Source organism: Numida meleagris, chromosome 12, assembly GCF_002078875.1.
Source record: "Numida meleagris isolate 19003 breed g44 Domestic line chromosome 12, NumMel1.0, whole genome shotgun sequence".
Lineage (NCBI taxonomy): Eukaryota > Metazoa > Chordata > Aves > Galliformes > Numididae > Numida > Numida meleagris.
This window is the reverse complement of record NC_034420.1, coordinates 10,680,719-10,707,497: the sequence shown is the minus strand read 5'-3', so window position 1 is coordinate 10,707,497 and position 26,779 is coordinate 10,680,719. Positions and strand designations below refer to the sequence as shown.

Here is a 26,779-nt window from a genome sequence, read left to right as displayed (position 1 = left end):
CACCTTAATTCCATGTTATTATTTGTAGCCTGCTACTATATAAACTAGCAAGTTTTTCTGGAAGCTTTTTTTTTTATTTGCTGAAAGGTGAAAAACAAACATGGATTTCATGAAGCCTTTACAATAGAATGCTGTGTTGTTGAGAGTTAAGTCACATGATTATTAAAATTTAATGTTGTTATTAGCTTCAATATTTAACTTCATACAAATACAGCATTCAGTTAATATAAAATGTATTCTGAAGTTTGTATTTATAATATCTCCAAGTATAAACAGACATTCTACAACCTGTAAGTTCAATCTCCTTTGATCTTTTGATGCTTTCTATAGGAAGAAATTGCTTCATTTTGGCACACTGATAACATTTCATAATTTTATATTATCTAATCACTGCGCAAAGAGAAGCTGAAAGAATGTTTTAGGCAATACTGCTGCAGCCTAGGTTCCCACTTATGATCAGGAAATCTGCAACTACCAAAGTCTTTCTTGCTTGTTTATGTCCCCCAAATTCTCCTTTTATTTCAAATCTTGAGTTCACTACTGCAGATCTCAACAAAATTCAAGAAAACAAATACTAATCTGACATTACAAAATGGAAGGAGAGAAAAAAGGGACAAGGCTTACAAGATCAAAACAGAAATGAAGAACACAGTATTAACTAAAGGAAAAGAACAGAATTTGTGATAGAGATGTACAGCAAGTATGTCACAAAAATAAGCTGCTTTTTAAAAAAGATTAGACTGCAAGAAGGACTGTGAAATACTGGAAGGTGCAAAGTCTTTATATCAGCACAACTAAGAGTCCAGGAGCCATTCAGAAATGAAGCAAAAGATAAAACTATTTATTGCACATCCTCTACATGAGCTGTGGACAGTGAGCTGTACAGACATCAGGACACATTGCTTTTGAAAGCACAGAAAAGCACACAGCAACGTATCATTGTTAAGTTTGGAATTGTTTACTTTTCTTCTGATCCCATCTTCTTTGTAGTCCATCGATAGCAAGTTCTAAGAGGAAACTCAGATGTGTGCAAAGAATACCAGTTTTATGATTTATTCATGTCCTAGCAAGAAGGCCATGCTGCCTTTTTCTTGGAAATGCTACCCTTATTTTTGTTTTCCTGTGAAATTGCTCCAAACTTGTAAATTTTGTAACACGTACATGTGTATACACGTATGTATATCTACATGTATAAACATACTAAACGTGCGTGTGGATATTTTTGAACATATTCCTGTAAGAAATGCTTATCAAATCTCAGTGCAAATTTGGATTTTAAGCTGTTTCCCGAAAAGGAATGATTTCAGTATACTTGAAAGTTTGAAACTGCTGAAGAGGAAATGCTTAAGTATGAATTTGATCTCTGGATCATAAAGTTTGATGCACATGTTGAAGGGTGACATTTTTGAAGATCTTTCTACAGGCAAAGCAGGGTAGGTTTTCTTCCTCACTTCAAAATAATTAGTTGCCATACATAAAATACAGGTTTCTTGAGAAGGTTCAATTTTTTTTTTTTAAATGTGCAGAAGTCAGTCACCTGCACTACGCTCTTTCTCAGATGAGCACAGTGAAGAAGCATGGTGTCAAGACAGACTTAAGCAATTTTTTTTTTTAATCTTCCTCTTTAACACTTCAGCATTTGGAGTAACTGTAGCATTAAACAGCAGCTTCAGGTATACTAGCACAAGGAAGACCACTGAAATGCTGAGACAAGCAAAAGCTTAGGAAACTTCAGCCAAATTCCCTGCATTGCCAGCAGCCATCTAAGCTAGAGGCTGTAGTGGAAGGCAGCCAAGAGTAGTTAACTATCAACAGGGCTACATTATTCCCCGAGGCTAAGCTGCGTAAGAGAAGCAGGTATTGACCATAAACATATTTCCACAAAAAGAATGGCAGCAGATTGCAACTAATAATCAGTAGTGTCAAAGAGCTTTGTAACAGCAATTCCACAGAATAAATTCATGTTAAAGTAGTTCTAGTACCTGCATCTTTCTGGAGAGTCCTCTCTGTCTTTCCTTCGGAACTTGCTGATGGTGTCATCAATTGTGCTTCCGATTTTGTCACTTAGCTCACCTAACTTATCACTGAATGGAAAAGTAGGTTTTTTATCCCAGTCTTCATCCCATTTTGACTTGGGCTCGGGATCGTATCTTTCACCTGTATAAGGCATTAAGACAAAAGATACTAAAGGTAACAGCAAATGAATGCCTGCGGTCTTTTTCAAATTGTTCTCAAGTTCCCCTCCCCACCCCACCCCATACACAAAGCTTACAGATTTTCAAAGCAAACTGAATGCTTCTGTAATGCTGAATTAACACTTTTACATCAAGGCACAGCATGTAATACACATCATTAAGCAGCAGAAATGCAGAATCAAAGACTTTTGTTTATGACAACCACACAGTCTTAACATACTATGCAGCACATTGGGATACTATTGGATTCTGCTGGAGAACCCTAAGTGGTACAACCAACCCTGGCTGTATACGCAGCTCATCAGAAATGGGACATGCTAGTTTTATAACAGTCACTTAATGCATGATATTTCATCATGGGCCAGCCTGTGTGTTCACAGAGGTGAATCAAAGGTTTTTATATGCTGAAATTCAAGAACAGATAAAAGCATTGTACCAAATACTAATTCTATGATTCTATGAAATACTGAAAGACAAGAGTGAAATGCACTGTAACTTTGTTCTTTCTTTTCTATACTCATCATTTAAATAGTCTCCTTTCAAAAAGATGAAAAGGAAGAGGCTGTAAAGCAACTCACCTTTTCTTCAGCCATGGAGAACCCTGGTCTTTACTGATCACTTAGAAAATTTGTCTCTTTCTATTCAAGTAATTGAGACCTCCATAACGAGAGCTTAAAAATAGCTGAGTTTTACTTGAAACCTGTTCATTTGCTATACAATCTGATTAACAAAATTTTGTAAAAGAACTTAAGCCTAGACTTAAACACACCTAGACAAACTGAGTTTAAATTACAAGAAAAAAAACACTTAAAAACTGTAACAAAGACTTAACCTATCAGAACCACAGCATGCTTTGCTAGCTAATATATATGGAGCAACCCAGAACAGCTCAGTTTCTAGACAAAATTTTTTAAACATAAGCATTTCATATTTGGGACCATTACACATGGAGAAAAGTTTTTTTTTTTACACTATTGAAAAAAGTGAATTTTATTGCTAAAGCTCAGGAAGACTGAAGAGAAGAAGAATGGTGAAAAATTCATTACTTCAGGTTACATACAAATTAAATTGTAGCTCGGGTAATGTTCAAGACGTATTCAATTAAGCCATTTTTAATAAAAAGAAAATAATGGATTCCAGCTCTACAAGGTGCAGAATTTGAGACATATCTGTCCAATAACACAATATACCAGAGAATACATTTTCTTATCAAAGAAATAAATGCATACCTCCAATCATATTTTGTTTAGATCTATAAAGGACAGACAAATTTGTTCAAAGTTGAGCGCCTGATAGAAATCAGCCAGATACTCAGTGGGATCTCTATCACTGGAGAAGGAGAAATTGTAAGAAACAGCAGTACTACTGTTAAATTTTGCAGGAGTGTGAAATGGCCTTATTTCAGCTTACGTCAGGCTCCCAAGCATTTTAAAGCAGGTTCCATTAAAAGGTTTCCTTGTGCAATAGAAATTTTAAAATAAAGATAAAAGAACTTAGAACTCAGCATTTTCAGGACAAAAAGAACTAAGGAGAAAACTGCGAAAATCCAAGCATTTTCTATTTAAGTAACTAGATTTTTTTTCAGGTTAGAAGTTTGACCTGGGAAAGAAAACTTGTTTTGTGCAGCTAGGAAGATTTTTAAGGTCTTTACTCAACAAATGAAAGGAAAATTAAAAATCTTTTACCACAAAAATGGAATACATGACAAAAGGAGATAGCCCTTTAAACTCAAAAACTTGAATGATACTTTAAGAATATATGGGAAAAAAACCTTCTACCCAGCATACGGAGATGGATCACGACTCTGTTCGGAGCACGTCAAAAGAAAAGCAGAGAGAGAATAGATAGAGGGGCAGGTACTGGAAGTACTGATGCAGTGACTCATAAGTATTTGTTAAAGAGAGAACCAGCAGAGTTCCAAGCTAGTAGCAACAGCCTGTAAGAATATAATAAAGACATCCTGCCATGGAGATGGAGATTTCCATCTACTCTGCATATGAGGAAAAGGGAGAACAGAGGAACATGGGGAAGTAACTTGTCAAAAATAGTAGAGCACAAGTAAAAAGGAGAATAAAATGCAAAGCACTGAAGAGTAGCAGTTTAAGTGTAGGTGATGTAGAAGTTCCTACTCGTACATATCATATACCAAACCCTTCTCTCAAAGAAGTCACTGATTTTAGCAAACCAAAGGCTTGTATCATTGTGACATGGGGACTCAACCCTTAATAAAATAACCCAAGAATCTACCCGTGCCAAAGAAAATAAGATAAACATTAAGACTGACAGCTAAATCATGGATGACAAGCTGGGATGCATCATACATAAAAAGGAGGTTCAAGCTCAGATCCCTGCTATGCAGAGATGCATTATGGCAGGGACTGGGGAGCAAGAAGGAAGCTGCACACTTGGACTAGGTAAGAAAACAGTTGTGTGCCTTTATCTGATTAAGGTTGTCAGACAGAAAAGTGTACTCTCTAAACAAAAACAAGTTGATGGCATTTCCTCTTCTACAACCAAAATCCTATATAAGCTTAGTAAGTCCACATAAAGCAATCTGTGTATTACCTCTGGGAGTCTTCCCCTGAAAAGCACATGTGACCAACACCACTAATCAAACAAGGTTTTAAAAACACTAACTGGGACTTGATAAACTCCTGATATATAAGCTCTACAATACATGGTGCACATATTTAAAGTCAGATCTGACAGACACCACAATCCACATAGATAATCCAGTTCTCTCTCAAATGCCTAAACAGAGTTACCTGGAGAATTAACAAGTTTAATGGTGTATAGTACCTCCATTGTTTCACCAAAACAGTGGTACTGTCCTGAAAGCCCTAATTCCAATTAAACAACGGTTCTAAAGTAGGTTGGCAGAAAGTAGGTAAAAGAGTATTCTTGTCCTATGGGAGACAGAAAGTATCACTTTTTTTTTTTAATTACAGAAAGAGTAAGAAATTCTGACTTATCTACTTCTGCTACAGCAGTATTCATTTCTCAGTGAGAGTCTAAAGGTAAAAACAAAATAGCTAAGTTTTGGCTAAGTCAGTGCATCAACGTCACTTGTAAGTTTTTAGTTAGCTTATTTACAGGAAAACTCACTCAAAAACCTGAAGATAGTGCAATAATAGTAGTTAAAGAATTACAAAGAAAAAACACTTAAAAGAGCATCTTAGAAATTTCTTAGTAATTATCTGGGCTTTTTCCCTGTATATCTAAGGAATGTTAAAAGTCTAGATTGTCAACTCTTGACCAGCAAACCCTGGTTAGTACTCACTATATCGGAACCCTCCTACACTGTCCGAAGAAACACCAATGTATTTGTCTTTGTTCTTCTTTGCTTTCTTCCTTTCTTCCCGAAGTCGGTCATCATCTTGTGCAAATTCCACCATTTCTTTTACCTTCTGACGTATATTTATACCCTGGTCCTTGCCATTTTCATCTGTATAGGTAATGCAGGAAAGGGAGTGTGAAAGAGAAGGGGGAGAAATGAGAAAATAAAATAAATCAGAGGCAGTAATAGTGAACTTCACAAACTAACAAAAAACTGGAATTACAAATAAAGTAATCAGAAGTGAAAGATCTTATGGATACCAAGGTTCGCTGCTACTGTTTTAAGGGGACCAAATATCATTTCAACACAAATTTTCAGCCTTAGATAAATGGAAGTTCACTGAATGGCGTGTTTGGAAAATGTTTAACTGCTGCCAAAACATTGAAAAGATTGATAAAGATAAATAGAAATTATATGTTCCATGGAATATTTTAACCCTACAGAACATAAGCCTTTTTGCTCCATCTTTTTGGAACAGGTTTTTGCAATTTTAATTGCAAGAACTCACTCTTACTGCAAAACTCAATTTTTGAAAAAAGTGCTTTCAGTTAGGATGTACTACAAGCTAAATATGCTCCTTTCCCAGCCTTTTTCACATTCAAAACACACACTGGCCTTGCTGCCTTTGCACTGTAAATATTATTTGGTGGGAGGAAAAAGCCCTAGCTTCAAACAGATGTGTGTGTTTTGGAGCTCTAACCTTTTCTTCCCATATGATTAAAGCTATTCCTTTACGGACACCACAGGGGACCAGTCTCTAGTGCATATTTTAATAAAAACCCGAACACTCATGTTGTGTTGGTTCTGTTGTTATTAGCCAGTCTTTTCTGCAAGTTCTTGTCTTCACTAATTAATACTCTAGGGTCCCACGTCTTGGATTCTGCACTCTTCACACAACTGGCAACAGTCACATTCTAATTAGACTGGGGAAGCTTCTAAGCTGGTTCAGGTGACTGACAACTCCAACTACTGTTTTAATTTGCTTATAAGATTTTTCTATTGCTCACCTACAAAGTGGTAATTTTCCAGGGATCGCAAATCATAAATGTGTTCTCTGGCACTTGTAACAACACGCTCTGATCCGTTCCTTATGAGGTAAGCTAGGAGCAGCAAAGACTATAAAAATACAAAGCACCTTATGATTGCATGAACAAAAGCTCGATCTTTTTAAAAAAAACACACACAAAAAAGAATTGAAATCCAAACCTGCCCCCACCAAAACTATAAAGCAGTAAGATCTTCCCCTTTATATAAACACTCATCATATGGGTTCACCTACAGAGAAAAACAAAAGCAAAAAGCCAATGTCCATCTTTCCCCAATTCTTCCTCCCCCTCCCCCAAACACACACACACATTTTGCTCTTCACGGTATCAAAACTGCATTTGTTAAACTATAATTTATTGTTACCAAATCACGAGTAGTTGCCTTCTTTGGCAACTGCTTCTTTTAAAAAACAGCAGAGAAATTCAAGAGAAAAAAAATTTACTCTGCAAAATGAAACATTTTCTTTTGCTCCTCAGTCAGTTTCCAAGAGTTTCCACTGAAAAGTAACTCCTACAGAAATGTAAGAAGCCTTACGCTGGATGCAATGGATATTCAGAACTGCATTTCAGGACAAATTTAAGCAAGATACAAAATAAATGAAGTTTAAGTAGTACTTTAATTGCAGTTTTTTAAGTTTAGGATTTCTATCTGGGGAAAAAAATACACTTTAAAGTAGTGCCTTGAACCGCTAAGAACTATCATTATATTTCAACCTATCCAAACCTGATAAACAATTCCAAGCAGTCTTTATAACATTAAGTAGTTATGTGTGATAGCATTAAATATTAATTTATATTGTACTTCAGGGAAAACAATTACTATGAATACAAAACATCAAGCACCTGTGAAAAGCACAAACTATGCCTTAGAATTAATTGTCTTGTTCCAACCCAGGCATCAACAAAATATAAGCCAGTTTAATACATCAGTTCTAAAAAAAATGAGGTTATATTTGCATAATTCAGTGAACACCGAACACCACTTTAAGTGCAGCATGATATTCTAAAGCAAAAAGTTTCCGTACCATGCTAATTAGCCAAAGACAAGAAAAATGCAAATGATTTTCAGTTCTATTTCCAAAATGCAAGTAGGACATACCCTCATACAATAAGATCTGTAACGAAATTTCCTCCATTCAAAGCAAAATCACAATTCACTGAATTATGAATTGTCATACAATTAAGATTGCATTTTAATCTTATTTCAGCTATTTTTGAATTCAAGAACATTGTCTTGATAGCACAATAATTTATCTACTTCTCTTGTAACACAGTAACAATTCCTTTAGCTAGACTAAAAATGTTCAAGTATTGAAGTAGTATGCACATCAGCAAAATGTAATTACATTATTACACTCATTAAGTAGCATTTCTAGAAGCAGATATTTACTTTTCCTTTGAAAGACATCTTTGACTCCAGTAATAGAATTATTAAGCAGAGTAGGTTAGGAAAGAAATTATCCATTGCTAGCAAAGGAAGTGATATCTAAACAAGACACTAAATCACAATGTTACACTTATATCCCTTTGTAGACCAATACAAAAATCCTGAGCACTTCTAGCTCATGTAAATACACACCTTATAAACTCTCCTCCAGTTCTTTTTATTGTCTTTCAGCATGCGACTCCAAAGCATGTTCATAAGTTCTGGAAACTGTTCATACATAAATGTTGCCCTAAGAAATTAAACAAAAGGAGTAAAGAAATTTTATTCTCAGTGGCTTGCCATAATAGCATGTTAAGTCTCAGCACTGCCAGTAGATGGCAGGCTTGATCTAAACCCATTCGAGTTTGACAGCATTACAAGGAAAAAAGCTCTCTCTGTTTCTTAGTCGTATAGAAGTAATTTAGATTGCAGGACTACAAAAGAAAAAATAAATCTACAAATCTAAGGCAGTAAAAGAATGCATTTTATAAAGAAAAAGTACCCTAATAACCACAGTAACTAGTCAAACATGTAACTTCCAAACAATTTTGGCAGAAAATCGTTCAAAAAAAAGAATTTGACCAGTTCTGCTCTATTTAGCAAGTCACAAAAAAGCAGTTTGAAAATAAACACTCCAAAAAAGTCAGGTCCGCTGAACGAATTCTGAGGTTACTTGTGTAAAATCTAGAGTTTCAAAAATAATTTGACTATGTTTCCTGCTCGACAGTTTCCAACACATTATAAGATTACGCATTTTAAAAAGATCCTGTGTTTAAAAAAATAGGGCTTTATTTACAGCAGCCCTTCAGTATTATCAGTCAGCACACCACAGAGTTGATTTAACAGCAAATTTCACATTCCGCTATAAAATGCACCTTTCTTCATCACTGACTCAAATTATCACTTACTTGGCAATCTCTCCCATGAGTTGCCCTGAAGGTCCCCATGGATCATCATTGGTTGCTTCTCGAACCTTAGACTCTATTTCTGAATAATTCATAACCACATTGGTGCTGCAAAGGAAAAAAAAATTAACACACACAAAGATTACCATCGAAACTGAGAAACACATGAAAACTTAATAATGATACTAGTGGGTACCTTAATGAGATACCTCCACAGGGTGGGAAAAAACATCTTCAGTGCAAGAGTTATCCTGAGGACACTATACAACGCATTTATGTTATCTTTAAGGTTTTACTATTCTATTAGGCTTCAAGAATATAGATGAGAAACTATGGATTACATTACAGCTGGATTCAGTCTAATAAAAAAAAGCTTTTGGTCAAATTAAAATCCAAACTGAACCAGTACAGTCAAAGGTGATAGCTTCCCTGAGTAGATATGGTTCGCTTAGAGCTCTGCACGATGCGTTTGTTCGCAAGAAGCTTTACAACTCAATCAGCAGCAGGTTTTATGAATGATGAGTGCTATGACAAACTCAAGAACATCAGAACCAAACAGGTGTCAGTAAACAAAAACCAGAAACAAAACCCCAAAACAACACTCCAATGGCAGATCACAGTAGAGGAGATGAGATTCACTAGAAAAAGTCCCTTTTCCACCTGAAATGTATTCAAGGGAAAACAAAAAGAAGAAAAGCTGCAGAATACCCCGTTTTATGATTACAGTTGTGCAAAGATTATAAGGAATTCGAGCAATCTCTATGAGAGTTCATAAAAAAATATCACTGGTAAAAAGCATTTTTTTTCCAATACAAGCTACACTACAATTGTTGTTAGGTGGTTTCCAAAAGGAAACCTAGTAGCTTGTTTTCCTTACACCCTTTGCAGAGTATCTGAAATAACTTACAAGTTACATACATCCACATAGTAAAGCAAAGTTTGAAAGTTCAGTTAAGGCACATTGTGCAGCTGGTTTCAGAAGCTAATCCTGCAGGATGACTCTGTTCAACATATACATCATCCAATAAAGTCAAATTAGTTGAATCGTAAAAGTGACATTGTAATACAACATTGAGGTGGTGATCATTACTTAACACTTTCTCCCCCTAAGCTTGAAAAAAACAGGAGAAAAATTAAGTTGCTTAGTTGTCATCCCTCTGTCCATGCAGGAGTTGGCACATCCAATTTTACTTGGCATAAAGATAGCAAAGATCTTGGAAAAGGGAGCAGAAACAAGAACGAGATCCCCTTAAGTCCAAAAGGGCACACAGAAGGTAATTGTTAAAACAGAATAAGATTCCTGAACTTAAGCTTGGATTCTCAGCATGAGAATTCCTGCTGTCAGATTCTGATGGATGATTTTATTCAACTTTGTGTCTAAAGAGAACGTAAGTTACATGACTGAATAAATAATCAGCAAGCTCACAGAACCCATCTATATCAAAAAAAAGCACGCAGGAACACAGCAGTAGGTATGAACAACAGCAATTAAGGTTTCACAAATTCATTTACACTAAATGTTCCTCAAGCTCCTGTTTTTGATATTTTTTCTTTGCCACACATACAAATGCAAACTAATACAACTTTTATTTCCCAGATGGATGGAACTTAAGAAAAAACCTGAAACAAACAAGAAAGCCACAACGCAAAGCTAGAGGCTCCAGAGCTGCACAGCTTTCAGCACACTGGTTCCCTTGTCCTGAGCAAGGCAAGCCAGGGAGTTGAATGGAAAGGTTCTGTTTGTTTTTATAACCCCTCCTTAAGCGCTTGTTTGAGACGTGATGAGGAGCTGGGGGTGGGTGGGAGAGCATGAAGTTAAGCATTTCCTTCATTTCTTAGAGAAAAATGTTTAAGATTGGAAAACGTATGAAAAGATGCAAGCTAACTGTAAAGGAACAGCAGCATGAGGTATGGAAGAGAGCAGACGGGGAATAAATGGGAACCAGGGGAACTTAAGTAACACCAAAAAAAAGAAGGTGCACTTAAAACTGACTAAACTGGGGGAAAAAGGCTCTATTTCTCAAACCATCCTGCAGTAAAGTTATTGTTCAGAGCAGCTAGGAGAAATCTCTCTGATAAATGTCAAGAAGGGATGTAATGGCACAAAGCGTTCCAAAACAAAGCATCTTTAAGCCACATTTAATTTGGCAACAAATGTAAACTTCAAAAAAAAAAGTTGTGTAGCTTGGCATCATTCCAGGTCACTTAAAAATAACCACTTCTAAAAAGGTGGAAATATAGTTTTATTCTTCCTTTCCCATGTTTTCTATGGCCCTCGTTCCATGCCCTACCCATGATTCCTGTGACCTCTGCAACAACAAAAAAATAATTTACGTCCAGATGTGAAGGGAAAAAGTGACTAGCATGATTGCCAAGACTTCCTGTGATTGATATAAATTTAATATCCGAGGACACTGTCTGACACCAGGGGGGGCTCTCTGATTAGTTTATACTGGGTGGCTTCCAGGGAATCGTGCCGGATCGCATGGACACAGCCCGCTTTGCAAACAAATGGATGCCCAGTGGCTGGGACTGACAGAGTATCCTAGAGCAGTCGGTGTTTAACACACCCTACAGGAGAGCATTTGGATTTACACCCAGCTGTTAATTGAAACCCTGCAACAAGCACCTCTACAGAAACTTCTAACGCGGACAACGACGTTGAACACATGACGCGTATTTTGAAAGTTATGTCCAAAAATATATATACAAAATAGATGGGCTGACATCAACACTACAAGCTGTTGCATTCTTTTCCATTTGTGTGTTACAGTTCTTTTAAGTCTATTAAATCACAGACTAATGACAGAGTTTTTTCTCTTTCCTGTACCCCTTAAAAATTATTTCAGCATTGTTTCTTCTTAAAAAAAAAAAACAGCTCAGAAAAGCCAAAGGAGCACTGCCATGTCTCTGGGACACAACAAGCACGGCAATGGCAAACAGAAGATTCATTTCTACATTTCTCACAAGAGAATGCTCAACTTTAAATGCTTACATCCACCAATTACAGCAACACTGAGTAGGTACCCGCATCTGAGACTCAAGTTCTCTGCATGAATAAATGCACGTTGCCAGTGAAAAGCGAGCGGGTAATAGCTATAAATTTTTGATCATCTCTGACTGCATCAGACAATGAGAGACATCACTTCTTCAAAAAAAAAAAAATAAGCAAATACAGTTAAAAGTTTTCCACGCATCTTACACTGTATCTTAACATACTTGAAACAGAATAGATGTACCGTTCATAAAACATTCCAAAATTATGTTGCTCAAGTTTTTGCCTGCAAAAAAAAGCAAGGAGAAAGGAGAGGGATGTGAGCGCTGAGCAGTTTGTCCATTTACTTTAAACATACAATTTGAGATGGAGGATAATATTTAGTTGCTGTTCTTCTCATTTGCCCGCATATCCTTCCTAACAAGAAGTTCAGTACCAGAAAATATAAAATCAAAGGAAAAGGAAAAACTAATGAGGCCCATGAAAAAAAAAATTACTATCCGCCACTTCAACCTTTCTACTAGCAAGGGTCTGAAAAGCTCTTCAGCTTTCAGGCATAAGAAAAGAAAAAATCCTACAGGTCTGAAATTACCCTCTAGCAATGCTCTTTGCCACATGTAAAGGAAATACAGCTTGTGGATGGTCGGCTTGTACACACAGCCTTACAGACTGCAGGAACACTCAGCGTTCCCACATCAGTGGACATAAAGTAACCGACGATGTGGGCATAAATCCAGACACTAGTAAACCCTGCTCTGGCCAAAAGCTTCTGCTAGATTCACAGGTATTCCGGCACAAAGCCCTGAGCTGCATTCTCGTGACTCTGCTAGAGTTCACACCTTACACAGGAATGCACGACCCAAGCTACAGATGCTCAGAAGGACAGTATTAGCGAGGAAGAGGTGTGCTCTGCTCCGAGTAATGTATCAGCACGATATTATGAATTAAAGGTTTACTCTAGGGAGGTTGTGGACTATGAGGTGTTCTCTGCAAATTCATTTGCTGCAACTGCTCAGCTATCTGATGGATTGCCATCTCCTGTAAAGTACTGTACAAACATAACTGTGGCGTTCCTAGTCATAGCTTACAACTCAAAACATCACACAGTTTTGTTGTGCCTGAAATAGTTACCCCACTATCACTGCTGGTTCTAGACTGGAAAAAATAAAACCTCTCTCTCTGTATCATACACCTTGAGTGAGGAACACTTTGGAAACACTGCTGTGGAAATATGAGGCTCTGAACAGTCAGCCATAGGAGAAGCAGCAGCCTCAGGAGCAGGGATGAGTTCCATCCTGAAAGCTTATGTGCAGAGAAACAAATCTCTTTCCTCAGCTAACCTCCACTCCAAAATGAACCACCAAACCCTAATGTCAACCCTCAAACTAACAGTAAAGACTTTAACAGTGATTCCTGTACACTTCCTGCAAACCTGCTAAAGGAAGGCACAACATTTTTTGTCTTTGCTCACTTGATTCGATTTGGTTAGCAGCTTAGATGCAGCAGCATTAGTAAGGATACTAAGTTCAGTGCCCACAGCCTTCCCTAAAGAACCCCATACAGTTTGGCATGTTCATCCCCAGCATTCCCTACATCTTCCAGGATTTTTTCCCATGGTCAGTGGCACTGTTCTCTCATCGCCCTGCACAAGATGACAGCTCATTAAGGCAGCTTACTGTTAGATTTCGGGAGCAATGTTCTTCTGGAGAAAACATATTTTTAAGACAAGCACGTTCATCAGGATAGGAGCAGATAGCTGGATCTCTCAAATTTTCAGAGCACCAAGTGCCACGTGAATCTTGCGAGTTATATTCAGTGCTCAGGTAGCACCTGTCCTTAACACACTGCAACCTTTAAACAGCATTTGCATAGGAAACTTGGAATAGAGAAGACAACAAGTGCCATGAGAAAAGAAGGTATTTATGTATTTGATGTAGTGAAAGAATTGTATACAACTACTTAGAATAGAACTTGCTTTAATACATATTAAGGAATCAGAAAGACTAACAGATCTTAGCCAACGTTTCTGCCTCAAACTTAAAAGCTCTGACTATGCCCTGGGGCGCGAGTCAGCCCGCTCCATTAAAGCGCCATTAGGATTAGAGTTGCTATTGATGTGGGTGGTGTCACTGAGGACACAAGCACCATTCTGGACATAAGATCCACAGAAGATTTGTGAAATGCCACATCTAATCTCGTGAAAACTAAAATAAACAGAAGTCACAGAGAGGGTATATTACAACAGTTTCTTTATAGTGATGATAAAGGGATTGGATTGGACAGGGTAAGCCTAATTAGAAACACTTCTCAAACCTCTGGGAAGCTGCCCACTGTGCTGAGGGAGCCAGCAGCAGGAATGAAAAACCTGGTTACATAGTTAAAATTTTTTTCAATGTATATTTCAAACCAATTACAATATCACGTATACACGGAACTCCTATGTGCATAATATTATGCCTTTAACTATTACTCCAAGGACATCACTGGATTATGCACCTTCTGTTTTCCTTTTTTTTAATTTTACAACTGGGAACACTAAAATACTAAAAGCTGAGATGAGAAACTTTCTACATTTTACCACCATTAACAGTTTCCAATGAGACTATTCTGAAAATATCTGTTTTAAGACAAAATGTGGGTAAAAAAAAATAACGTATTACACACGACTATCATACGTACAGTTGAAACATTACTGCTATTCAAACAAATGGCAATACTAAAAGAAGTGCATCTTTTAAAGAAAAAGCATCTCTTACAGGGAAGGAGCTGGATGAACGCAGGGAAGCAGAAGCTGGTACTGTACAGTACTGCACTACCTCGTACAGTAACAAAATCCTGCAAGAAACAAATACTGTAACCTCGTGCTATTCCAACAGCAAAACAAACATCACATAATTTTATCTTTTAAGCAACTAGGTGTTTAGCAGCGTTATCCTTTTAACAGGCAGCCTCACGCAATAATACTTTAATCTCATTATTTCTGTAATTTTGTTAGCAGCTTCTTTATTTTTAGGAAGTCTTCTGCATACCTCCTGTAATTTATACAGGAACTAAAAGCACAGCAAACTTCAAATTGCTCCATGACAGAACAGCTGCCGCTGATTCAGAATAAAATCTCACCACCTCACTCGGTGACACAGAAAAGGAGGATTTTCACAGTAATGCTTTTGGAAGATTATATCCCAAAATTCAGTAAGATCATAATTTTAATCAGCTCTATGGATTTGAAAATAACTAGATTGTATTGTCCAACCAAAAAAAAAAAAAGATGGCATCTGAAAAATAAATAGTTAAGAAATCCTTAAATCACAATATGGAAAGTCTGCTTTGAATCTGATTAAGCAAGAACATACACAGCTGGTCATTTAGTCATTGTGCTTCTCTATGTAAACATTGCAGTGGTTTCTCTGGTCAAGTACTCAAAAATGAGTGCTTTCTCATGTGGATGGTTTGCTACCAGCATAGTGGCAACCTCAACAAAAACCTCTAAACAAAGGCAGCAGTAACTTAGATCTGGAGGCCAAGCTGACACACTGCTCCTACAGCTGAATGCCAGGTTTGTCAGGCAGCTTATTTCCTCCCAACCTGCCGGTTTGTCTGTTCCATTTGCAGCTGCAAAGCTAGCAGTCTTCCGCAAGTCTGGATAAGGACCCATGAGCTATTCATCTAATCCATGGTGCCTGTTTTGGGGTTACTATCCAAAGAGATTTTCAAATGTTTTCAGAAAAGAGCAGTACAGAGGCTGAAAACACGAAAACATCTATATGTTTGAGATGGTAGCATCCATATTTGTTTGGTTTTTTAAAAGCAATGAATGGATGCACTATAAAGTATACAAGCAACGTGAATACTGAACATTTGGAGAAGTGATCAGGTAGGATCAGGCAGGCCCCCAGTGATGCTTTCCCTGTACATAGTTATCTAGAATGGCAGGCCCCCATGCACAGAGGCAAGGCATTAAGAGGCAGCTCCTGGAGGGAAGGGAACCTTCTCATCCCCACCAGCCATCTTCTCTGAGTCATCCAGCTGAACTATTTTTAGTACCTAGATTAAAAGGTTCCTATGCAGCAGGAGTAGAAAGAGATGAAAAGCTTTGAGAACGTTAAAAAGTCACCTTCCTATTCACTGTTCCTTTCTTAACATGCATTAGGAAGTTAATCTCAACTACGGAGAGTTCACAGTAACTTAAAGAGCTACACAGCTCCTCAGGGTACAGGTTGTCTTCCCCATGCCCAGGTGCTAGAGTCTTGCCATCTATTAAATTGTTCATTATTTTCCAGAAGCATTTTCATTTATCAACTTTAAAAAAAGTCATTGAATATTTATCCATCTGGGCACAAAACACTCTCAGAAGAACATTTGGGAAAGGGCAGCTCCACTCACACAGTTCTGCTGGCACCTCTTCCTTCAGTCTCTGAGGGATTACACGGGACTGCCGATCCAAACATGAGTTTCAAGTAACTTTCACATTTCTTTCCCCAAACATAATGGGCGCTCGGGAATTTGTGTACTGAGTGCTACCAACAATTATTCAGGAAAGAGACACTACACACCCTCTGAACAAAGATGGTGTGAACTTGGATATTAGATCTGAGCTAGCATCCCTGTCTTTGCTTGGCAAAGACAAATGAAAAAAATACACAATGAACTTAATGCATTTGCATTTTGCTCCTGTCAGTAATGTCACTTTTGTTATAAAACACGCAGCTTAGATTTAGAGCCTTACAGATGAAGCATATGGATCGCAAAGACGAAGCCAGCAGTCCACGTTCAATGATGAAACAGATGGGTACCCATCTGCTGAAACGCCTGGTGAAATGCCTCAGGTTACACAAAGGTAACAGCTCGACATGAGATGATACTTGACCATTTAAGTTTCTTATTTTTAAACCACTCCTTAGAAGCATTACAAATATGACACCAGACAATTTGGTACACGAACACTGGATATTATTACAGACCTTCCATGCAAGCTGCAGTTATGCTCTTTTTGACCGACACTACCATCTTCATTACAGTACCGTAGGATCTGAAATGCATTTCCAGCTTTTCAAGTTAAGTTTCATAATTTATGTGGCAGATGTGCAAGGCAAACTGCACAGAAAGAGATAAGCCAAGAAAAACATCCTGATGGCCACAAATGAATTACGACTTGAGGGAGGAAGGAACTATAAAGCTATTTCCTGTGCCTTACAACTGCTAATCACAAAAGACTACCGAGTACACAAGATAACCCCAAATCCACCACACAAACACACTTTCAAAAAGGACAGTGACTTTAAGAATTAAATCGAATCCTGCTAGAGCACTTGGAAGCTTTATCATTTACAGGAAGCACTATACCATAGCTGAAGCCTTCAGCAGAAGTTACCAGTTGCAGCTCGCTATATTCTTAATGTTTTGTGTAATTGCTACGCTATTGCTGGAGCAGCTTTTACAGATGTTGGGAATGTGAAGCAACCAATTACATGGTAGTCTTAAAGCGTACTTGTGCAAGGAACAAACGCTTCCGCCTCTTAATTTAAGGCTGATTTCATCTCTCCTATTACGGATTCCCTGCAGTGGTGTGTTAATACTTTTGCATTTTCATACGAAACCATCCCTTTGTGGTTCACACCAGCAGATACACAGCTGCTTTAAATACTGTAATTTGTCAACAACTACAGAGCGGCAGTATGTGTTATTCCTCCAATTCGCTGAGGATTCTGACATGACAATACCACCAACTGTGGTCTTGTTCCACCTCTACAGACAGTATCTTTTTATCTACACATCAGCTCTATTCCTGTATTTCCCCATTCTTCAGGGAATTTTAGTTCCAAACACCCACCCCATCACATTCCTCAGTCAGCATCTAATCTTCATCGATGAGACATCTTCACTGCAAGTGCACATTTCCGCAGTTCCATTTTAAAATGCTTAGTCTTTTATGCACTACCCCATTCAAACACCTTCTTTATTAAAAAGTTAAAATTAATCAAAACACTTCCTTTATCCTTACAGTGGAAATAATACCACAGTGTTTTTAAAGCGTTCTTCTGTATTATTATTTCGTTCATATCTTAGTTGAAATTAGAGTAAAATTACACCTACATCATTCTTATGACAAATGAGATTCATCTTAAGCATGAAAACCAATTTCACAAACAAGTGAAAAGAGCTGCCTTTCAGGCAGTGTTTGACACTCCAGCAGGAGAGTTACTTGCTAACACAAACACTTTCTCATTGAGACAGGCAACGCATCCCTTTGCACATTTTACAAGTTCTGTCTCCTTGCACTCCTCTGAGCACACACCTGGCTTATCAGATTTAAGCCTGCTTCATAGGCTCTATTCCATGGATTTCCAAAGTTCAACATACTCAAATAATAGCAGCCAAAGAGTTAAAAACTAAACTGGAATAACAGAACTTGGATAACTTTGTGTAACTGCAGAACTAAAGATATTTCCATATGCAATTTGTAACTGCACAGCTACAGTTATTTTTGCTCATCCAGTCTGCTTCCTACACTTCAGATTTCTCTTCTGCAACAAGCAATCTGCAACAGTTATAAAAATATTTTGAAGTCAACTGCATTTCTTTACAGAATCCATCAGATTGGCCTTCCTCCTTCAAGACACGGCAAAAATCACAACTCATTTTCAGTCAGGTGCTGCAACTTCAATTTTTTTCATAGAAGTGATCCAACCATCTAACATGTCTTGTGAAAACATGTTTCACAAAGTAGTACAAAGAGCAAGAGAAGTGTTTATAATGGATTTTCTGCAGAGTCAGAGCTTTTTACATGAGTAGAAGAGCAGTACAAAAAAGTAAACCCCAACAAGCATGGCTAGATTCAATTATAACACAAAACTAAAAAGCTATTATTTTCTGAGAAAGAATAAAAAATTAGACTTCAACCTCATTTACACCTTCCAATCCATGGTGGTTTTTTAATACTTACATTCATAAAACCTCAAGAGAAACTTTCCCTGAAAATTAAAAGCCCCTTTCAGGTCTTTGTAACACATCACATAAGACTCCTTCTGAGCAGGATATCTAATGCTACTGCCCTCTTTGTAAGCACAGAGTATTAAGATAACATTTTCAAGCTCACAGCTCAATGGTTTTAGTGGGTACAGAACTCCCTGACAGACGCAGAGACTCCAAAGTATTCCCAGCCAGTGAGCTTTAAGGACTGTGGCATGAAACGTTACTGTTGTGCGAGCAGCATCTACAAGAAGAGCCAGGTCTTAACTTTCTTTCCCAATCAGAAATAAAAGGTGGCAGAAGTTTTCCAACAATAAGCAAGTTGTAGTTGCATTCAAGACAGTACAGTCAACTTGGAAACCGTGTAAGTTCAAGTTGCTTTGCACCTCAAACTTGTTGACCCTAAGAAACTCAAGGGCAACCTCTGGATGGAAGAGGAGGATGGGGAACATAATAAATAAAAATAACACCAGTCACTTCTTAAGACATTTTGGTGGTAGAACGTCATAAGTAGAAGTCACTGCACAACTGTTTGTCTCCTACTTCCAAATACCCTCTAACTTTGAGTGTCAAAAAAGCTGTGTCAATATCACTTTAATACAATCCCCCGAAGGTTCACCTTCTTTGGTAAGCCCTCCTTCAACAGCATGTGTTCTGCACACAACAGTTACTAGCTTACAGTTACCAAACTGGTTGAGGAAAACTTGTAGCTCCACACGCTTGAGGTATATTAGCTGAATCATTACAGATAAAAACATTTGTACTCTGAAAAGCAGGGAATACTGCCTGCTAGTTATGCACCTATGAACGGTGCACAACTATTTGGTATTGTCACTCACACCAACTTCTAAACAACCCAAGCTTTCTTTATTCAAAGAATTAAGTATGATTTGACTACGTCAGCTGGCAGAATATTTGGCGTGGACAGAGCAATACATATGCAATACACACTTCAGTAGTGTCAAAACCCAACCCTCCTTAATGGTTCCATGCTTAACGATCCTTGCAGTTTCAGCTATCCCCTCCATTGCAGGCTGTGCACCATTAAAACCTTGCTCTAATTCCAAGCTTTACTCTAAAACACAAGCTAGCTGTTCCACTGGGGAGGGATGATTAAAATTTAAACAATGACATTGAGGCTTTTATCACAGACTGATCATTCGCTGCTCCTACATAATCACTTTGGCACTATGACACCACATGCACTCCTGGTCTTCACAACATGAACCTTCTTCTACAGGCACTTTGAGCGGGATAAACCTGACTCTCAGTAACTCCTCCAAACCAACAGCGAGCACCTGTCAAAAGCTTTTCTCAGGGCAAGCCCACATTAGGCTTGCAGCTCCCTCCTGCCTTCAGCTACTGTGACTGCGTACAGCTTTGCACTTCATCTGCAATGTAGCTGGCCATCAGTCATACTACCTATGAAAGCCTGAGATGCATCTTGGAATCCAGATGTATGGTCTAAGCAGCAGGTGAAGCAACTAAACAAAAACACTTGCAACTGCTGTTTTAATATAGCCTCGTGTCCTAGACAATGTCTAAGACAGAGATAGAAGCTGCACTGTGCTTTTTGGAGTGGAAGAAGAGAAGGAGGTGGCAATGGTTTACACAAAGTTATCCAATTACAGGCTCATTATTCACATCTTTCACAAGAACTTGCCATGCAGGAGATGTTCAGTCACAGAGAGACAGTTGAAACCAACATCTTTGTCTTTGTTTTTCTAAAATGAATCGCATTATAATTTACTGATCTTATTTCTAAACAGTTTAGAATTAATTCCACAATTGCTGATGTTCATAAAAAAAAAACTCAACATCTCACTTCAGGCTTTTTTTTTTTAATGAAAATGAAATAAAACCAGAAACTGAATGCTGATGTCACTAGAGAAAAGTTGATCAGCTTCTCTTCTCAGAATTGGTTCCTCTTACAGCCTACTGCTTACTCACTGGTTCATGCTGAAAGCAAGAATTTTCCCATGGAGTGCTACAGTAACTGCTACACTCAATAGCTTTAATGCATTTGCAGTGTTTCCTTTCATATCCAATACTGAAATCCAATCCACAACAAACCATTACGTTTATCAGACAATTTAAGGATGATGTCATCCTTAAGTAAGATCCAGACATATTCCATCCAGAACTTTTTTCCTGACTCCATTACACAGAACCATAAAAAGGAATGTAGTCAAAGCCATTGAAACTCACATTTCAGTCTCCCCAAGACCATCTCCCTTTTACTAGAAAGGAAACAGTTAAAAACCAAAGCCTTTCCCTGCACGTCACCTTGCTAACACTTAAAAATTATTTTTAAGACGTTGAATTTCTTAAAGTGGAAATAAGACCTCAGTCTCCCAGGGAGTACTTTCTACTTCTTTAACACAAGCAGAGCCGTATGCAAAGACAAACCTGTTCAGTATCCTAAGTCCTGAGAGTGTAAAATAGTAGAGCAAATACGCAGTGATAATTCCATACAATACACTGTTGCCTCCAGTAGTCTAAAGCTAGGAGCAAAGAAACCATGGAGCTCTCCTGCTATGCTTTCACCTTTCTCCAGTCTTCTTTCAGCATCCAACAGCCCTAAGGACTTCTTGCTTCCAATGTGCTTTGAAGTAGGACATACACCTTCTGCAAACTGTTATTCAAACTTGTTCACACACCTCACTTGTGTTTTGTGTGATAACGATCAGCAATTCTGCACTTTGCTTCTTCTCTCAAGCAGACAACACTTCAGCTTCCCAAAACACATTTCTGATTTTCTTTATTTCCTTAATCCTTCCCTTTAACACTGTTTCTTTTTCCATCAGTGTCTTTGAGAAATGGTAATCATTTTGCTTTGAACCCCAATATATTATTTTATCATCTCCATGTTATCTGCAAGGATTCTACATTTAAAAATGCGTAAGAATTTTCTTATTCTTCCGTTGCTCACAAAAAGACTTTTAACTTAAATGAATTACATCAATTATTACAGAGTGGTTCTCAAAGGAATATCCCGAGCCACAATCAATGCACACTCCAGGATCAAGTCAAATTTCACTACTTTTGTCTTCCTGACTAGCTGGTTGATAAACCAAATCACCAATCATCTAAATACACATCGTTCTCCATATAAGACATGCTGTATCATGCATGTAACCTACATATCACATGTTAAGTCACTCGTTGCTATCACATTTCCTGCCCACATCGCCTCTCCAACACCCACATTTGGTGGGAGGATATAAAGCAATGGGGCCCTTGTCCTATTCTTACTCTGACCTCACTCCTTCAGCCCTCAATTGCAGTTTCACAGGTATTCAGACTGGTCCACACTGTTCATTCATTTGGTCTGAAGAAGTTTTCTTCAGGGCAGTGCTCATCCATTTAGCCCTTCTTGTGTTATTTGGTGCTTGGCCTAGAGCAGAGCCTTGCTACCCACACAGTTTTAAAATGGGACGCTGGCAAGAGACTGATCCAGAAACTTCTGGAAGGAAAACAGTAATGGTTTACCATGGTATGCATCTGTCTTGTAGTGAGTTCCAAATACTGAAACTGTTCATATAACACATACATCTCTTACCACCGACCCATAAAAAATATTTCCCTCTTCATCAGCTTGAGGTCCTCAAGTCTGTTAGCATCTCCTGCTCTTTTTAGTGTAATTATAATAAAGCTTTGCTGACATCTGGCTCAGGCAATCAGCAGCTGCCCCAGTATTCCAACTTCATCCACTATTTGGCCACCCTCACATTAAAGAAGTGTTTTCTCTTGTATAGGAATTGAATATGCATGTTAGTCTGTGCTCACTGTCTCTTATTCTGTCAGGTTTTACTCTCATCTGCACCAGAATTATTATTGCAAGGGAAAAAAACGCACCGGAGAAGCAAACATCAGCATTTCAAAAACATACTGGTAAAAAATAAATATATTTGAAAAAGCCTAAATTTAAATGATGTCCCTACAAATGGCATAACAACTTAGCTTTCAGTTTACTATACTGCAGCCACTTGTTAAAATCTCATCTTTTCCCACTTCAGATTGTCCATACTTTAACAAATTTGAATGACTGTATTCCTTTCCTGCAGTAAGTCTATCTTACTAAGAATAAAAAACAGTTGTCACAATCCTAACTAGATTAAATTCGTTTAGCACCCATTTTCTTTTGCCATTCAGTTTCCCATGAAGGCAGGTTACAACACAGAAATCCTTAGGCTATTGTATGAAGCATCTGGACAAAGTAACTTAACCTATAAGGAAACAGTGGTTAATAATTAACGGCTGAGTGCCCTTCTACAGCTATTCACAGCAGAATATCCAAAACGAAATGGGCACAAGCAATAAGAACAAACCATTCAGAGTAAGTGAAGTATTAAGACATCAGAATTACAGTATTAACATTCATTGTATTTCTCAAACTGATATCTCCCTCTGCATAAAAACGGGAGCTTGGCAAACCAAAATCCCACAAGTTCACCAGCAGGCATTTTTATACAAACCAAGGGCTCTTTCTTCAGAATGAGTCTGGCAAATTACATACAAATTAACTTTCGAAATGCCAAGCCACGTTTATTTGTGGGGATAATGACGCTTCCTCTCCTTTCATAGGTATCATTTGTTAAACTGGTTCTTCCAGGAGATCAAGTAACTCTTATGTCCTAAAAAGGTAAGAAGAGCTGTTTCGCTTGCCTTGGAGCCCCAGTTTTTAGTTCCTGTCCACATATAAGTGATAATTTCAAATTAAAGTACTTAGAACAAACCAATTTCACTATGGTTCAATAGAAGAGCAATTCATTCAACTCACTAACAGTAAGATTACTAGAATTTTATGATCTTATATAGGCAGATACAAAAGTAGATTACAGTTTGTAATTAACAAAAAAACCTGACACTGGCAGTTTAAAGGCTAAGAGAATCTACTTTCTAATTAGTAGTCTATTAGCACTAAGTTTTCAAGCTGTCCCAAGAAACACAAACATCTATTTGGCAAGAAGAGACTGCTGTGATAACTCAGTTATATAGTAAACACCTTTGAAGAGAGGGCTTCTCCCCACCTCTCTTTAAATGGAGGAATAGCTAAAATAACTAAATAATCACCAAACGAAGAATAATTAAAAGTGACAGCAATCACTAAGGTGCCAGCTCTATTCACAGATATATATGTTAACAAGAATTTATTTTTCAGAAGCATCTATCTAGAGCAACTCCAGTAAAATCATTGAAGGTTATCAAAAGTCTCTTCTCTTTACATTCAAAATGGATCTACAGAAACCTTCAAGTGAATAGTGTCATTGAGCACAAAATCCCTCCCATGAATCACAAAGGGAAGCAGATCCACACTAAACAAAGTTTCATCTTGAGGTAACACTGAATAGGTTGTATGTATAGAGACTGCTTCTATGCTGCGTGAGGGATTGGTGACCAACCAACAAGAAAAACAGCTATTGTTATGAGTCAGGACCAAGCAAACAAAAACCATGCTCCTAACTCCCAGTGGGTCTCATTACTATTACAATAGATTCAGAAAACGCAGGTCAGTCTCATTACACAAGCTGAATATAACTAATATTTCTAATTGTATCCCAAATGAGTCAGGAAATATCTATTAGGCTCGCAGTCAGTATTTAACCATTTAGGATACGGCATTATCTGGAGAAAGGGAGGGAGAGTATATAACATCAGCGTGGCCGTTATCTTAAAGCACCCAAGTATGTGCTGAAGATGCTGCTTTTGTCAAACTTGTTTAAGTGGCAAATCAAACATATCCAAAAGATGTGATCTATTTTAAATAGCAGTCTACAAAGAATACTGCTCTTACCACTCCGTAATAACTGAAATACATGCCACCAGTACTTCTAGTATAATTAGCTACACTTTTAACTTGAAAAGAAAGCATCTTTCTCACATGAAGATCTGCATAGCTGTCACAGCCCAAGAGCACTTCCAGCTGGAATCATTCAAAATAGGACCACACAAGACAGCTGTCTATTTCAATTTATATCCTCTCTTACTAATTTGGGACCTGAGAGCAAAACCCAGCTGGTGATGCATATCCCCCTGCACAACAGTGACACAAACATGGGATGGTTAGATCAGGAGCCTGAAGCGGTGATATCCAAAGAAGAGGAGCAACCTTAACAAACCTCAACTGAGAATTTAAATTTGTCCTCTTTTAGAGAAGCTTTGCAAGCAACAAACCACTAACAGCGCAGTTTCCAAAATGACTTAAGTGCATTATCATAAAAAGGCCCCACCCTATCTTCCTGTCCTTTCCCCTGTCAACACAAGCACTTGTGGTGCCACAAGCAGCTGCTTATGCAGCACACTGCCAAACTGAATGTTAACCACAAAAGGTGGTGGTTAGTTTCTGTTTGCTCTTAAGCTGTATCAGCAAGCTAGCACAAGCAAATACTGAACTACCAGCAGCAGCATTAAGGAATGCACAGACTATAGATGGCCAGGTATAAGAGTGGGGCATTCTCCTTCAGTAGAAGTATCACCTAGAGCTCAAACTGCCTGTGAAATTGCATCCTAACAGCGCAGCTCAAGTACTTAAACCTGTACTCTGCCTGCCCTCCTTTATCCCCAGTCACTTACCCTTACCTGAATTCCTTCCTTTATGCCAGTATGAACATCTGTGCAACCACAGAATTAACTATACCAGGGAACTGACCCAGTGGAGAATTAAATTGGCAGAAACAACTGGTTAGCCTGAGAGATACTCTCCGATCAAGCAGAAAGTATGCTAGTGCCAGCAGCCTGTGGCAGACAGAAGGCTGTGAAACCTCAGCCCACATTTACTCTGACTGTGAAACTACAACCTAAGATTTCGTGGCTTAGACTCCGAGTCCTTAATTTGCTATAGCACTGACAGTGTGAGATTTCAGGGCAATGACAAGAGGAGACTCAGTCACATTTCCACATTTTTGTGTTCGAAACTACCATCCTACAAAGTGATGCTTCACTCATGCTTCAGCATCTCATCCACATTTTCAATATGCTTTGAAAGTAATTACACCCTGAATAAGAAATATGCAAATAAGCAAAACTTTAGCACAGAACTGAGCCGAGTACGTTGATCCATTTGACTCGGTAGCAGTGATGTAGGTCAGACTAGCCTTGACTAGTTTCATTTACTTCCCAAGAAAGCAGAGGCCTAGTTTTAGTTCTGGCAAGGCAATGCAAAACTATGTTTGAAAAATACTTCAAGCAGATAGAAGTTCTTGAACACATACACACACATCATTTAGATTCCCTGAAAATACATAATACTTAGCTAGTACAGAACACACTGTTGTTACCTTCCATGGGGCATAGAAGGGTAACAATACATTTGAATGAGTGCTAGCAAAAGCATCACTTTAAGGAGTACGCTAATGAAATGTGTACTTGGTTGCAATTGCCTTATGCTAACTCTTAAACTACAACTTGTAGTATTTGCTTACTTTTGATTACTCCACTAACTGAATATTCAAACAGGAGAATGACATATCTATGTACATGAGATAACAGAGCATGATACTTTCAGAGATGCTTATCACCAATACTAAATTACATGCCCCAAAGACTACAACTATTTTTATTGCTAAACTATAAAAAAAAAACATACAGTAATGCTTCTTCTAAGTTTTTAAAGGAAGGAGGAAAGCCCTAGGAGCTAAGTGTTACGAAAACCACTTGGCAGGCAGAGCCACACTGCTGCAGAGCCAGATAATGTGAAAATACAGCTTTCCCTTGCACTTAAGACCACTCTTCTCTCTCACACTCATCTTCTGCTAACTGGGCAGAGGACAAGTCCTTGTAGGACTGGAGATAATAATCATCACCTTGCTTGTAATAATGACACTAAATGCTGTTCTTAAAGCAGTTATCAGCAGGACATCTCTTAAGCAGCAATAGGAGGATAACTCATGCAGCGAGGGTTAAC

The 26,779-nt window shown here is 38.0% G+C and overlaps 1 protein-coding gene across 1 annotated transcript in view; it reads right to left on the bottom strand.

Annotated features, from left to right (window-relative positions):
* CLINT1 (clathrin interactor 1) overlaps positions 1–26,779 on the bottom strand; it is a 46,888-nt gene that overhangs the window by 14,557 nt on the left and 5,552 nt on the right. The window contains exons 2-6 of the mRNA XM_021410319.1: positions 8,913–9,017; positions 8,158–8,254; positions 6,540–6,648; positions 5,476–5,640; positions 1,983–2,157 (exon numbers count right to left, since the gene is read on the bottom strand). Of these exons, the coding sequence (XP_021265994.1) occupies positions 1,983–2,157; positions 5,476–5,640; positions 6,540–6,648; positions 8,158–8,254; positions 8,913–9,017 (651 nt within the window). The remainder of the gene's footprint in view (positions 1–1,982; positions 2,158–5,475; positions 5,641–6,539; positions 6,649–8,157; positions 8,255–8,912; positions 9,018–26,779) is intronic.